Source organism: Nilaparvata lugens, chromosome 10 (genome assembly GCF_014356525.2).
Source record: "Nilaparvata lugens isolate BPH chromosome 10, ASM1435652v1, whole genome shotgun sequence".
NCBI classification, from domain to species: Eukaryota; Metazoa; Arthropoda; class Insecta; order Hemiptera; family Delphacidae; genus Nilaparvata; species Nilaparvata lugens.
In genome coordinates, this window is record NC_052513.1 from 12788705 (window position 1) to 12805843 (window position 17139).

At 35.0% G+C, this 17139-nt stretch overlaps 1 protein-coding gene across 1 annotated transcript in view; it reads right to left on the bottom strand.

Moving 5' to 3' along the window:
- LOC111052168 overlaps positions 1-17139 on the bottom strand; it is a 389458-nt gene that overhangs the window by 84682 nt on the left and 287637 nt on the right. Inside the window, exons 92-98 of the mRNA XM_039436353.1 lie at positions 8081-8410; positions 6621-6935; positions 4365-4697; positions 3352-3657; positions 2219-3178; positions 1349-1666; positions 507-839 (exon numbers count right to left, since the gene is read on the bottom strand). Coding sequence (XP_039292287.1) covers positions 507-839; positions 1349-1666; positions 2219-3178; positions 3352-3657; positions 4365-4697; positions 6621-6935; positions 8081-8410 — 2895 coding nt within the window. The remainder of the gene's footprint in view (positions 1-506; positions 840-1348; positions 1667-2218; positions 3179-3351; positions 3658-4364; positions 4698-6620; positions 6936-8080; positions 8411-17139) is intronic.

Below are 17139 nucleotides of genomic sequence, written 5' to 3' on the forward strand. Positions count from 1 at the left end.
TTGAAAAAAATATTGATATTCTTATAAAAATATTGATATTTAAAAAAATATCAGGCCTACTCATAACCTATCCAAAAGCCCTACCATAATTGATCCATAGTGAATTTATATCATATTGATTATAATTGAAAATACACAAAATCTTATGAGTGAGTCACTAATCATTTCCCATTGAATTCTAGTCTAATTATCATTATTATCAAGTAATTTACTTTTATCATTTCAAGTTCAAAAGTCAAGCACTGGGATATGAATCCATGAATTTAGAAAAGAAAGAGAATCAGAATGATTTTGTGATCTATACATAATATGAATAAATTGAAAGGCATACCATGCCTTGGATAAAAATCGATGATCTTCACTAGTACATCCATTCACGAATGCTTTGTATATTTTGTTATGTATTCCAGGTTCAAAAGATAACCAATATCTAGAAAATACGAATTGGAGCAATCTAATGTAGAATGAGATTGAATTATGTGAGAATACCATATATTTTCCCTTACGTTCAGGAGGCTTGGGGAAACAGTTGTTGAATGGATCTCCAGTCATTCCTTCAGGACACATGCAGATTGGAGTGTGGTTGATGACATTGCACACAGCTCCAAAGCCACAGGAACCAGGACACGGATCTCTGCACTTCTCTCTCATACAGGCCAGGTTGCTGCGACATTCTGAGTTGATGATACATTCTGGTCGACAGTTCGGTGGAGTTCCTGTGTACTCTGGTAGACAAGAGCATGATGGAGAGCCGCCTATGTCTCTGCACTGAGAGTATGGACCACATGGAGATGGCACACATGGGTTCACTGGAATTGGATCAGCTGCTGGAGGGGGAGCTGAAAATGTGAGAGAATAAATAATTATCAGATCATCTTTAAATATATATTGTGGATGATCAAAGTTACAAAAATGTCATAATCGGAGAAGTTCAATAGTTAGTATGACAATGACAAAAGATGAAGATTTAATTATCATTCAACTATGGTTGCTGCAAATAGAGCCAGTATTTGAATCAATTTTCAGTGATAATATGGAGTTCAATAAAATTGTTGAGCAAAATTAATGTATCATGAAATTTGATTGGCATGAGAGTTATCAATATATTTTTATCACTTATAACATGCATATATATGTTATTTTTAACATATTTTTACTAAACATAAGAAAATCCACTTTAGGTTCAGTTCAGTAGAGAGCTTCCTTCTTGTACATTAGTTTGTGAAATGTTCTTCATATATTATCCTAACTATGACAATTTCATGAATCATTCAAGTACAAAAAGATTATTTTTGTCAATAGAAAATTTATTGTAGAGAAAAATAAAAGGTTTTATCACCAAACTTACGAGGAGGTATTGGGAAGCATCTAACAAATGGATCCCCAGTAAAGCCAGATCTGCAACTACATATAGGACTGTGGTTGATGACTTGACAATTGGTATTTTGTCCACAGGTTCCTGGACAGGGATCAGCACATTTCTGGTTGATGCATGCCCTGTTGGGTGGACACTCTGAGCTGACAACACACTCCGGTCTGCAGCCTGGAGGTGAACCAATGAAAGTGGGAAGGCACGAGCAAACAGCTTGTCCATTAACCTCTCTGCACTGGCTGTTAGGTCCACAAGGCGATGGGTTGCAAGGATCAACTGGTGCTGCTTCAATAGCTGTGAAGTCAAAGTTTTTCATGAAATGTCAATCATAAAGAACATTATGCATAGTAAAATAGAAAATATCAACTAGATTGGGGCACTAAACGGGTTAGTTGAAGAAGATCTAAGTATTATCTATCAGGCATATTTCTCTATATTTTATCTAATGAATTATATATTCTAGTGAATAAATTTGAAATCGATTCCTATAATGCACAAGAAATTAACAATCAACAAAGGAATAAGATTATGATTTGAGATAGATGGGTAGGATCTATGAATCTCAAGGGGGTTTTTATTTGGACTTAATTAAATTTTATTATGCATAAACGATTATAAAATAAGTGTGGTCTCGAAGGTTAATGGTATCCTCATTATGTAATAGAGATTAATAGACCAATTGATAATACTTAAAATTTTCTCAAGTAGACTTGAGTAGAAAAAGACAAGATTATTCATGTGAATAGTAGTCTCATCATGAGTTTGGTTGTAATAAAAAACTCAATTTTTTTAGAAGATCCAACTATGGAGGGATCACAAAAAATAGCAATACTGGGAGAAACTCACGAGCTTGTTGTGGTATGATGTTGCAGAATCTGAATGGATCCCCAGTGTAACCTTGTCTGCATGTACACAGTGGCAGATGATTCACCACTTGACAATCGGCATTCTGTCCACAGGTACCAGGGCAAGGATCTTGACATTTATTCCTGATGCAAGCTCTATTTGGAGCACAGTCAGTATTAATGACACATTCTGGTCTACAGCCTTCATATGGGTTTCCAATATACTCGGGCAAACATGTGCATGATCCTGCACCATTCTGCTCTCTACATACTGCATTTGCTCCACATGGCGATGGTTGACAAGGTGTTGGTATTTCTTGAGGAATTGGTGCAGCTTGTTGCAGGGTACATTGTGTGAATGGGTCTCCTGTGTACCCCACAATACATATACACTGAGGAGTGTGGCTAACAACTCTACACTCAGCATTAGCTCCACAAGTTCCTGGACAAGGATCTCTGCATTTCTGATTGATGCAGGCCAAGTGACTGGCACATTCACTGTTGCTGACACATTCAGGTCTGCAGTTTGGTGGTACTCCAATGAAGTCTGGCAGACATGAACATGAAGGACTCTCTCCAGCAACCCTGCACTGTGAGTTGGGTCCACATGGTGATGGTTGACATGGGTTTGAGGGTGGTGATGCTAGTGGTGGTGGAATTGGTTGACATCTCACAAAAGGGTCTCCAGTCAGTGATGGTGGACAACTGCAGATGGGACTATGATTGATGACTTGACAAGTGGCTCCAAGTCCACAAGTACCAAGACATGGATCTCTGCACTTCTGGTTACTGCATGCTCTGTTTCTATCACAGTCTGAGTTGACAACACATTCTGGTCTGCAGGCTGGTGGTGATCCAATAAAGTTTGGAAGACATGAGCAGACTGCTTGGCCATTCACTTCCCTGCATTGACTGTTGGGACCGCAGGGTGATGGTATGCAAGGTTGTGTCACAATAGGTGCTGAAATGTAAAAGACAAATTTCAAGTTACTTCAAATGATAACATTATTATTTGCAAATATTTTATTTTATTTTATTTTAATGCTACAATCAGCCTATTTGAAAACAGTTGATCCGGGTTGGAGCAATTATGTATTAGAGGGTGGTAAATTTTGATTAAAGAACTTCAATCACCTTGTTGTGGTCGGCATTCAATGAATGGATTGCCTGCCATTCCAGCTGGGCATGAGCACATAGGTATATGGTTGATGACCTCACAGTTTGCTCCCACTCCACACGTTCCAGGACATGGGTCCTTGCACTTGTTTCTCATGCAAGCTTGATGCCTGGGGCAGTCACTGTTCAGCACACATTCAGGCCTGCAGCCAACATATGGATCTCCTTGGAACTCTGGTAGACATGTGCATATTCCATTGTTGCATTGAGAGTTTGATCCACATGGTGAAGGATTGCATGGATCTGCTTCCACTGGTTCATTCACTGTAATAGGATGGAGAGATGTTTTGAAAATAATTCTCCATCTGGCATATCTATGAAAATGAATTGTACAAAAATTGTAGATGTGTAATAAAAATATTTTTATAATTATTACACAATTTATTTACTCATAACCAAATTTCGTTATTTGGGAAGTGAACTATTCACTAAATTCAAAAATTATGAAACAAGTCACAATGCTGTAAAATGTAGTATTACAAATGAGTAAATAAATAATAAACCTACTTAATAATATAGATCAAACAATCTCACTCTTTTGAAAATTTCAAGTATTGCAAATATTCAATTAGATACATTATTGTAATTATATTCTTAATATAATTGAGAATTGTACCAGAATCTGCTTCAATAATCAATACATCAATAAAGTTATTACCATTATTTATCCTACAAATATAATTCAATTCAAAATAAAATATCACATGTTTAAAACTACCTATTTGATAGTTTGAGAATTGATATATATCCTAACTTCAAGTTGAGAGAAATACATTTTTTATCCCTTTCCATTCACCCCAATCTGCCCATTCCACAGCGAATATACGCAGAATATACCCCATTCTATGTAAACGAAGATAATGTCAAATTGATGAATCCAACTATAAAAATTAAAAATCCAGCATCTCAATAGTAGAAATGATGTAGAATGAAGCATTTAGTACATGATTGGAGAATCGCAATTTGCTTACATGGAGGTGGTTTGGGGAAACAGTTGGTGAACGGGTCACCGGTGAATCCTTCAGGACAGGTGCAGATGGGCGTGTGGTTGACAACGGAGCACTGAGCGCCGGCGCCGCATGAGCCGGGACACGGGTCGCGGCACTTCTCACGCATGCAGGCCAGGTTGCTCTGGCACTCGGCGCTGATGACGCACTCGGGTCGGCAGTTGGGCGGCACGCCTGTGTACTCAGGCAGGCACGAGCAGGACGGTGAACCGTTGCTGTCGCGGCATTGCGAGTAGGGCCCGCATGGAGACGGCAGGCACGGGTTGATGGGTACTGGGTCCGCCACTGGCTGGGGAGCTGCAAGTCCAAAATGGTTATTCAGATTGGTATAATACTAATGGGAAATACTGTATTTTTATTGAATTATCATCTAGTACCCTATTAGTATCATCTTACTACTTACAAGAAGAGATTTAGTCAACTCATTCAAATAATATTGAGTTGTATTAGAAGATATATATATATATAGCACATAAAGGAAAACACTTTAAAGTTTTATAATATAAATTGAAACAGGATGCACAGGACAAGGATAGATTAAAAACACGTAAAAACTTACATTTAAACGAAAATTTTCGGGAGCTGGGCCCCCTTTGTCAATCACAGAGTGGTCACGACCGTTGGAATGTTCAAATCTCACCACTTCACTTCCTGGTTGATTGACAAAGGGGGTCCAGCTCCCCGAAAATTCTCATTTAAATGTAAGTTTTTAAGTGTTTTTAATCTATCCGTGTCGTGTGTATATATATATATATATATATATATATATATAATATATATATATATAATTATGAGTTTGAAAATTCCTGGTGGAAGATGAAATGGTGTATAATGACCGCAAATTATACATTCAGGCGAGGTGGGATCTTCCCGTAAGGGACTTTCCCACCAACAAAAGACCATATGAATTTATTTTTTAAATCATACTTTCACAAAAGACTAATACCTTACCGTACTGTATTTCCTTACAACAGACAATACTCATTCCAGCGGAAATTGTAAATTGATTTATAGAAATTATACGATAGGGAACAATATACCAGGGAAAATTCCACATAAGCTCCAGGCCTGGAGACGGTTGATGATGAGACATGAGTGGGTTAAGGTGTGTTCCGAGCCACCGGGAAGCGATTTTTAAAATCATAAAAGATAATATAAAGAGGAGTCGGCTCTTCAAATGATCACCCGTACAACGGAAATAGAAGGCGCATGAATCTTGACTTATCATATCAATACCGTAGCTTATCAGCGCCGCAACAATTCATTTCTCTATTGAATTCACACAATAGGAACAGGGTCACCTTCTTAACTTCTATTCTACCTGTTATCAATAAATAGGTTGTCTAAATATAGGTCAAGTGGTATATTTATGGAAAAGTTTGAAAACATTAAAAAGGTTCAATTGGAATTTGTGACTTGGCCGATGAATCGTACACTATTAAACGAGCAATTTCTGTTTATATGTTTAGATGTGTATATGTTTATATATCTGTATTTGACCAGATCTTGAAAACGGCTCTAACGATTCTCACGAAATTTGGAACAAAGCAGGTTTATGATATGAAAATTCTATTGCACTAGGTCTCAACCCTGGGATAACTCGCTGAAGGACATTAAAAGGATAAATACGTCCTTTAAGCTGGAATTTTTGTTGACTGTCGATGATGGAAGTGAGTGAGCCAGTGCATGTGTGTGGGACTGAGACAAAATAATTATGACTCAGCTGTTGAACGTTTGTAATCATTCAATCAGGTACTTAGTGCTGGTTGTATAAAAGCCGGTTAAATTCTAATCCTGATTAATTCCAGTAAAACAAATCAGATAAGCTATCTTTTTGAAATGGTCTTCTCTGATTTGGTTCACGTGAAATTAATCAGGATTAAAATTTGACATGCTTTTGTGAGAGAAATTTTTGCATTCCTCTGGGAATTAATCTCAATCCACTGTGATTAGATAGAACCTTTTTGTATGAACTATAAATATATTATAATTTCTTCTTTCGTGAAAAATTTTATATGCTTTTGTACTCCAGAGCGGAGCTCGGTGCCCCGATATTAGAGATTATGCAACCATAAATGCAGAGATCAACAATATTAGTTATCATTATGCAACTATGAATGCACAGATCAACAACTAGTTTTGATTATGCAATCATGAATACGAGTAATTTGCGGCCATATTCTACAGGTCAACAACGAGATTTGATGGAGAGCCACTCACGAGGTATGGGCAAGCAACGAGTGAAAGGATCGCCAGTGAATCCCTGCCTGCAGCTGCAGATGGGATTGTGGTTGATGACCTGGCAGACAGTGTTGATGCCACAAGTGCCCACACACGGATCGGCGCACTTCTGGTTGATGCAGGCTCTGTTGAGGGGACACTCTGAGCTGACAACGCACTCGGGTCGACAGGAGGGTGGACTCCCAATGTAGTTGGGCAGACATGAGCACACTCCCTGGCCGTTCACCTCACGGCACTGACTGTAGGCTCCGCATGGCGATGGAACACATGGGTTCACTGGGTCTGCTTGAGGTGCTGTAAACGATAGATTATTGCTATGTAATGATGAATTTCACTTATGTATATTTAAAAATGTCTTCTCTACTTCTAAAACTAAATAACTAAACTAGGTACTACCAATGAATGACCTAAATAAACAAAACTAATTCTAAAACTTTTCAAACTAGCCTAATGAATAATCATGAACGTATTCAAGTACCGGTAGGCCTACTACTGTAAACTGCAATAGAGGAAGAGCTGACAGGGGACACACTGTAGTAAGATTCACTTAAAAGTGTCAGCATTAGTTGAATATGAAGCATCAATGTTAACAGTTTAATAAAGTCTCTATGATTGCCAATGAATTGCAACCAGAGAAGTTTATTGACAAAACATATACATAATTATTATATTATACATACAAAAGTTGCTAATACTAAGCTTAGTCCTAATCATGCTACCCCACTATAATAATATGTGTCGGGGTCAGTTTAGGTGAATATCACTGTAGACAAGCAAAATATTTCTCACACCCCCTCATCCTCTCTCTATATAAGGTGTAAAAAGTATCAACTTTCAAGTTATAAATTATCAAACAGCTTCAAAATGAGTTAAAAAACATTAACTTTTAAAATGTTCAACACTGAGAGAACTTATTTACCCATCCCATTTGGAAAGTTAGAATATTAGTTTTTATATATAGCATTGTGGTCTTGGAAGAGTTACAGGATTAGGCCTATATTATAGACGATTTGAATAAGGTCTCACTTCGCTCACAATAAGATATGAGTAACCTTCTCATAAGGTTAAATTTTCATTAAATTTTACCCTCTTAGATAAGTTTGATTGTCTTGAATAAATTATATATATTCACATAATCTAATAAAATTTGAAAATATAGTCTGAATCAATAATAAAGGCTCATCTCCAAGCGTTTGTTTGATATAGAGATTCTCGATTGTGAATTGAATGGCAAAATAGCACTTCATACAAAGGAAATTCTGGACAACATAACATTGGTCGAAGATTCTGAGATCTGAATGAGATTGGATATTTAAATTGAACTTCAAATTTCCAGCATGTACTTTAATACCTATAATAACCTTGATCCTCAGAACTCTACAAGTTAAGTTTGAATACAAAACTAGACCTGAATTATCCAACCAAATGAAGGGTCTTACGTCTGATCGGTTCAGGACGGCACATCTGGAAAGCATCTCCCACAAATCCAGGCGGACACATGCACGAGGGCACATGGTTGATGACGCGGCACTCAGCGTTCTGGCCACATGTGCCGGGACATGGGTCCTGGCACTTGTTGCGGACACACGCCCGGTCCGCCGCACAGTCCGAGTCCAACACACACTCGGGCCGACATCCCTCGTACGGATTGCCTGTGTAGTCCGGCAGACACGTGCACGACCCGGCTCCGTTCTGCTCCCGACATACGGCATTTATGCCGCATGGCGAGGGATCACAAGGCGATAAAAATTCCTGTGGTAATGGAGTGGCTAGAACAGATTTTAACACGCGTGAGAAAAATGAACACTCTCCAACATTTACCCTTGCCTCCTGGTATTAGTAACAGCGAAGTAGAACAATTATTTGCCTTATCAACTACGTATTATTCCAATTAATATTGTCTTAAAACTCGCTGTCTTTGTCAGCTATAGCTGCATAAGCATTAGTAATGTAAGTAGAGTAATAAGCACTGTGAGAATACAGTGTATTGAACATGTATTCACTTTTTGAACAGATGAGATTTTCAATGAATTATTCATGATAACAGCATAAAAATTTGATGTGTGGTTAAAATGATTGAGAGACATTGTTCACAATGATTGATGAAAACGAACATATCATTTTATGCTCATGGTAACTGAAGTGTAGAACAAAATGATTAAACAATAGTTTTGAGTACAAAAATATTTGAAAAGTATTATGGTCATCTAGCAGAAACTAAATTTCCTATTCAATTGATTGATTTGAACCGAATAACAAATTATATATTCATATGAAATGATTCTAGAAGATGTGGACATATTTATTCATTCTCATTAAACTTACAATATGTTGCAACAAGTAGAATTATTCAACTAGAGTATTTATAAAAAAAATTATACAATAATAAAATATTTATAATAGTATATATGGTAATTAGAGCCACAGACATTGCATTCTACCAAATGCACACTATTTAGTAAATTGGTGAAATTCATTGATTCCAAATTAAAGGCTCTATCACATGAATAATAATATTGAATACAAACTAATACAAGTTCGATTTCATGAAATTAAATGAAATTATAGAATATAGCAATTATATATTAGGTTATATATTGAGTATTGAAAAGTGCTTGAGTATTCTAAAATTAGTTTAGAATCAATGCAAAACACCTAATTATTTATTCTGGAGATGAAAAAATATGAAATTTCATTAATTTCACAAGTTCAAACATTGATATTAGTCTGTCTTCTTACAGTGATTGAATATCCTTAACAATATGCTTACAAAAATATCATATAAACATAAAACGAAAATAGTTACAGTCATTCTCAAATGTCCTATGTTATAAAGATAATTGCAAAAAAAAATTCTCATATGAAAATTGGTAACTATTAAAAAACGATAAGCCTACATAATAAATAGGTGGTATGATTCATCAGTACAATGGTTCAAGAACCTTGGACAAATCTCGAAAGCATTGAATCAAGTTTGGGAGAGGAAATTCAAAATGTTAATAGTCCAAAGTGCGGGACATTATAATCATCACACCTTGAAAAATAAATCGGGAGAATATGAAAAAGAGTCACATTAACAGTTTTGAAAGTATGAAAAATGTCAGCAACTACGGTAAGTTATACACATAAAACGTAGATTGGAATGAGAGTTCAGATACTGCCAACTAGGAAGTATTAAAAGGCTCTCATGGTCCATTGACTTGATAAATATAAAATAAATAATGAGTTGATTATTGGGAAGTGTGCTAGAATATTTCATATAAAACGATTGGACTATTGAGGAGCACTCACAGATGTCCGAATTTATTTATATGTTGAATTTCAGATTGTAAATATAGAAACTGTGTTAGAACAAATCCAATGCAAAAAAGATTGTCCAAGAATCTATTACAAGCCTACATTTAGCCTAGGTACTCTGACAATCTGTAATTATTATATTTATTAATTTTTATCTATTCAGAACACTCATGAGCTTATGAACGTGAACGTTTATCTACAAAAACGAGTACCTATATTTTTATGGTTTATTAAAAAGGTAGACTACATCACATAACCCAATTTCGCTGAATCTTGAGTATTTTCTCAACTTGATAAAATATAAGTACAGTATCTATAAATTGAATTTCAAAATGTAATAAATTTATTTCTTCTGTGGATAAAAAACACGAATTCACTTAATGGTTTTAAACATTCAGAACAGTTTTTATTTTAAAAAAAGTACTTATAATTCATTATATATAATTCAGTGTTTCGAAAGGAGTGGAAACAAATACCCGTAAAAGTTATAATTACAGAATGTCTTACAGATTGAGAACTAACAATTAGATTAAAACATTTCAAAAGTATTAGTGAAACTACTTGGACTACAAAATAAGAATGTTAATCAACAACTAAGGTTGACATCAATTTACAATTTGTTATAACAATTACAAATTCTACTTATTTTTACAATATATTTTTTAACAATACAATTATAAAACAACTTTATAACAATATAACGAAACAATCAACAAAACAAAGCAACGCTGAAAGCAAATGAAACCTTTGGCGAGCAGCTGAAACAACAAAGTGAGGCAACGTAGTGGAAATAGGAACAACGTTGAGTAGCAGCTGGGCAACAGCAACAATTTTCAACGAAAATGCATTCTTGACTGTTGATCGCAAAAGGAACAGATAAATTTTGAAATCTCAATGAAATGGAAACATGAGATTGTGTTCCATGAGAGGATGGAAGATGACAGTAAGAATAAGTGGACATTTATCATGCTACATGCAAACAAAATTCACAAACATCACATGAACAAAACACAAAAATATTTAAAGTAACTAATTCAGAATATTGGATTCATCAATGTCTATTAACACATTACAATTTAGCTTCTAACAGCCTCCATCCAGCTTTTTCAGATGTTGAGATAAATTCTGAATAAATTTATAATTTGAACTAAAAGTCTACCTACTAGTGAGATTTCTCTGGGATTTGGGGATTGGAGAAAGAACTGATACTTGAAAATATATTGGTTTATAACCAAATAAATGCTATAAAACAGTTAAGGCTATTCTTCACCGTAGCGTGTAGCTTCAAATAACGTATTTTGAAAGACGTATCCGTCGTATCACCTAATGTTAAATCTATGGTTTGGAACGGATAGATAAATTAAAATTAAAAATATATAAGTGGGATTCTAAATATAAAATATATAAGTCAGCTAAATATATAAGTCTTCATCACATTCTTCTTTTTTTCTCGTCTATTTCTTCTTTTTGTCTTCAAAAGTTGGCTAGCTATGACGTAGAAAGGTACGGCTTTCAAGAGACGTACAGTATTTCGGCTTTTTGGTACAAATGGTAGCCTAGAATAATTCTGAAATGAGAATGAATAATTTGGATGAAGAGCAAGGCAGCAGAATAGGGTTCATGGTTTTTGGATTCTCAACATAATTTTTCGATTACGAAATAATTCATTCGACAAATGAAAATAAATTTAATTATTTGACCATAGTGGAAACTTTTCCACTATTAAGTTATATGGAAAATAGTTGGAATTACGCTCTTGGATAATATTGTTGGAGAGGAGAGTAAATTTCTAAATGTATTTATGTCGAGCGAAATAACACAAGCTTTGAGGAGAAGTTGAGTTTTCAAGGAGGAACATGATATAAAATCTAAGTAAAATTCCAGATTTGAAGCAATAAGAAAAAGTTTATATTATCTGAAGGGCTGATTACAAGATTTCATTTGATTTAAGAGAGTATCCAGGTTCTGATGCTGACCCAAGATTGATCATGGGATCTATAATTGATGAAAATTTATGTAAATTATGAAAAAATGATGAAATATGGAGAATTAATTTCAGAATTTAAATTCGCCACTGATAAAGCTGGAAGAAGCTTAATGATTCATTTTATTGAATCCAATTATAACAGGATTCCCAGGAGCAATTAGCTCTGGTCATCAACATACTATACTTAACAGTAAACTACTGATGATAATTTCCTCCTGAATTCCTCAGTGAAGTGTGATTCTAATATACGTTACTGTATAACGTATAGTTGTGGATAGAGATCTAAACATAAGGTATCTTTATCTCTAACTTTTTCTGGGCGAGTAATTCTTTCTGAATTTCTATTCAACTCTTAACACAACTTGAAAGAATTAAGCTGATGAAAAGTTGATGAGCAATTTCTCTTCTATATTATTTGCCAAGTCACACAAATGTTGGTACTCAAAGATATATATATGATTTCTAGGTCATATTACATGAATCATTCTGAAAAGAATAGATGTTTCACATCAAAGTGAAATATATTAGCGATCTCCTCGGTAAAAGCAGAAATTCATGGTGATTTAATAATGATTGGTTGAGAAATGTCAATCTTCTAATTTTTCAAATTCTACAGAAGAATGAGAAAATATGGCAGAGTGATATCAGAGCAGTTCCTGAATTCAACCTTACAATCTGGAATTCAAATTACCAGTTATACTCTGTCCCAAAGTGGCATGAGCGCTGACAGATTAAGACGACCCTCGCTCCCCCACGCGCAGGCACACACGCCCGGCCTACCTGCGCCATTGATATGCTATGTATACTACGTAGCATACAGGTAGGCAGACCGTCCCTTTACTCACACACACAAAAGGAGTCTGCGCTTGTGTGTGTGAGTAGTAGAAGGGTCGGCCTAATCCTTCAGAGCTCATGCCAATTTGGACATAGTATAATACATAATTTATAAAGATTTAATCAATTTTTCTATCATGTTGGATATTATTATCTTTAGAGAGAAAACATAAGAGTCTTCTTAGAAATCTGATAACTGCAATTAAAACTAAGTTTGGCAAACACAAACAATAAAATATAGCATAATATTTACACAAAAGTAACATTAATCTGTTAAATTAGTAATGTTACTGTAAGTATAGTATGTTGAGTTAACCAGTCATGGGTAAAATCCTTCTATGCACACACTGAAATATTATTAAACTGTTCCATAACTCCTTTTCAAGCAAATTGGAATATTTATTTAATGGGAAATCGATAAAGGATTAAATTATAACGAAATTGGAACTTATTAAAAATGTATTAGGAAATTAAAAAAGTCCAAAACTGAATACTGATTTACACCAAAGAACGCGTATGCATTCATCAATATTAATTAAGCCACTGTCTTCTAATCCAAAATAATTACAGAGAGGAACTGGATGTAAAGAATAATATTTTTAATTAAGTGTATACAAATTCATTAGAACTCTCGATGAAGTCAATTGAAGATATGTGAATTTTTAATAAAATTCTGATTGGGATCTCATAAGAAATAGTAGTAGGTCTTACCCCTGATTACATAGATGGTTCAAACCTAATTCACCCCATGGAAGCTTTTAGAGTTTACTTTCTCATACTATGTTAATAACTGGATAGTCCAGTCAAATGGTCAGGAAACAGCCCCGAAAGAATTTTTTCGACGGTTCTGAATGTATTTTGGGGCGCTGAATTCGAATCTGAAATTTGCTGACACGCCAGAGGGCGGCTTCTCCCCCAAAACCCCCAAAAACCCCTAAAATTTCGGACTTTTTCCAATTTTCCCATTTTATCTCGTAAACCTTGAGTTTCTCAAGAAAAATCATTCTTGTTAAAATTAAAGAGAATAAGATTTCCAATAAATTGAGTGGTCGCGCAGGAAGCTACCATTTTTGGTTCCGGAGCTACGAATTTTCAAAAAAGTGGTATTTTTCAAGGGGTTTTCAAAATTATGCAAACCTACCATTTCTACCCTATAAAACATGGATATTTTTCTAGTATAGATAAAAAAACCACACATCACGTGAAAGAACAATTCATTATGAACAGGATTCCTTAGGAACTTTCGAATTTAGTAGTGGGGGGAGGGGGGATATACCCAAAAATAGAAAATCATATCCAACAGCAAAATACAAATTTTTCATTATAATAACTGTTCAAGGCCTTCCTAACAAAAAAATACATATTTCGGCTGAATCATCTCACGCGGGTTATTTTCTATGAGAATCACCCGTTAGAAACATTCAATTTCAGTATTTCCTAGTGGGGGGAACGTCATAAGGATACGTCAAGGATCAAAACTTCAAACACTTATAACTTTTAACAGAATGATCAGATCTCCTCGTACTACAGCTTATTCATCTCAGATCGTCAAGGCGGTTCAAAATCATGTATCATAATTGAAATTTGATGAAAAAATGTAAAAATCCACTTTTAGTGTATTTTAGCCCCTATTTAAATACACAGAAAATGGCCAATTTCTATATTCAAAACTGTGTATCTCGGTAACCCGAAATGATAAAAAGTGGTACTTGGTCTTGATTTAAAGAACAAAATCTCCTCTTTCATGTGAGGTAGATGAATTTTTTAAAAATATAATCTCGAGGTAAGATACGTTTGATTCAAAAAATCAAGAAATTTGCGATATTTTTCTCATTTTCACAGTCTCGACAGTTTTTCGATAATTAACAGTCACGCAAGATGGATTTTAGGCAACGTAGATTATAGAACATTTAATTCTCTTTCATTTGAGACTATACGCAAGTTCCTATCATGTATCTTTTTGGTTTTAGAGACTCTTGAATAACAGCAAAATCGCAGAAAAAATGAGAAAATGAAAATATTATTTTTTCAATTAGCTGTAACTTTTGAACGGTACTGAAATCAGGAAAACGATTCATGGGAGCGGAAAGAGAAGAGAAATCTCTACAACCTTGACTACTTTTTCAATATTTCAACTAAAGTGTTTCACAAGATACGCAACTTTGAATATGCAAAAAGATTTTGATACGTTGATCATTTCCACAGTCTCGTATATTCAAAGTTGCCTATCTTGTGAAACACTTCAGTTAAAAAATCGAACAAGTAGTCAAAGTTTTCAGAGATTTTTTCCTATTTCCGTTCCCATGAATCGTTTTCCTGATTTCAGTACTGTTCAAAAGTTGCAGCTAATTGAAAAAATGATATTTTCATTTTCTCATTTTTTCTGCGATTTTGCTGTTATTCAAGAGTCTCTAAAACCAAAAAGATACAAGATAGGAATTTGCGTATGGTCTCAAATGAAAGAGAATTAAATGTTCTATAATCTACGTTGCCTAAAATCCATCTTGCGTGACTGTTAATTATCGAAAAACTGTCGAGACTGTTAAAATGAGGAAAATATCGCAAATTTCTTGATTTTTTGAATCAAACGTATCTTACCTCAAGATTATATTTTTACAAAATTCATCTACCTCACATAAAAGAGGAGATTTTGTTCTTTAAATCAAGATCAAGTACCATTTTTTATCATTTCGGGTTACCGAGATACACAGTTTTGAATATAGAAATTGGCCATTTTTCTGTATATTTGAATAGGGGCTGAAATACACTAAAAGTGGATTTTTACATTTTTTCATCAAATTTCAATTATGATACATGATTTTGAACCGCCTTGACGATCTGAGATGAATAAGCTGTAGTACGAGGAGATCTGATCATTCTGTCAAAAGTTATAAGTGTTTAAAGTTTTGATCCTTGACGTATCCTTATGACGTTCCCCCCACTAGGAAATACTGAAATTAAATGTTTCTAACAGGTGATTCTCATAGAAAATAACCCGCGTGAGATGATTTCATCCGAAATATGTATTTTTTTGTTAGGAAGGCCTTGAACAGTTATTATAATGAAAAATTTGTATTTTGGCTGTAGGATATGATTTTCTATTTTTGGGTATATCCCCCCTCCCACCACTACTAAATTCGAAAGTTCCTAAGGAATCCTGTTCATAATGAATTGTTCTTTCACGTGATGTGTGGTTTTTTATCTATACTAGAAAAATATCCATGTTGTATAGGGTAGAAGTGGTAGGTTTGCATAATTTTGAAAACCCCTTGAAAAATACCACTTTTTTGAAAACTCGTAGCTCCGGAACCAAAAATGGTAGCTTCCTGCGTGACCACTCAATTTATTGGAAATCTTATTCTCTTTAATTTCGACAAGAATGATGTTTCTTGAGAAACTCAAGGTTTACGAGATAAAATGGGGAAATTGGAAAAAGTCCGAAATTTTGGGGGTTTTGGGGGAGAAGCCGCCCTCTGGCGTGTCAGCAAATTTCAGATTCGAATTCAGCACCCCAAAATACATTTAGAACCGTCGAGAAAAATTCTTTCGGTGCTGTTTCCTGAAAAACGACCATTTGACTGGACTAGGATTCAAGAGAGTAACTTTGAGTCTATGCATTGAGTCTATTGTGGGATAAAAAATCACTCTTAATTTTATACCATATTTAGTATGATTGTATTAAGGTCATATTTCAGTTACCAAAGTGAAATATCTAGATAAAAATAGACTATCTTTTTCACATCTAATGAATTGAATATTAAGTATCGCAACATTTCCTAAAGAAATCTAATCGGTAGTGAAGTACTAACTAGGCTATATGGCAGTAGATTATTTGATAGATTGAGGAGAATATGGAACAGTTCACAAATCAAAAATGCCAAATGCAATTTTGTAAAACCCATGCACGTTCGGCGCATGTGCAATGAAAAATGAACAGACAAGTAGAGTAGATAAGAGAAGAAAAAATGAGAGGGCAAGAGCGAACAACAGGCAAGAATGCATTTGGAAGAACAACGCTGATAACGAATAAAAGAGCAAAACTAACAATAACGTCGAATCTCGTCGTGTTGGGGGACCCGACCTTACCTGCACGGTCCCCGGAAACAGGTCATGCATCGATAGGATAGATGATAGACAGATAACACAGATGATAGAGATGACAGTCATGATGCAGTTTATGTATATTGAAGTACATGTATATACACAGGTTTGCATGTCGTGCTACAAGTGGCATGCTTGTCGTGCGGCACAAGACACAAACACAGACACAGACGGAGCTGACGTGGAGGAGAGAGCGGCTGCTGTGTCTTCTTGCCTGAAAAGGGCCGCCTAACTGACAAAAACTTATCAACTATTCTAACTGAGAACTGTTAACTCTAT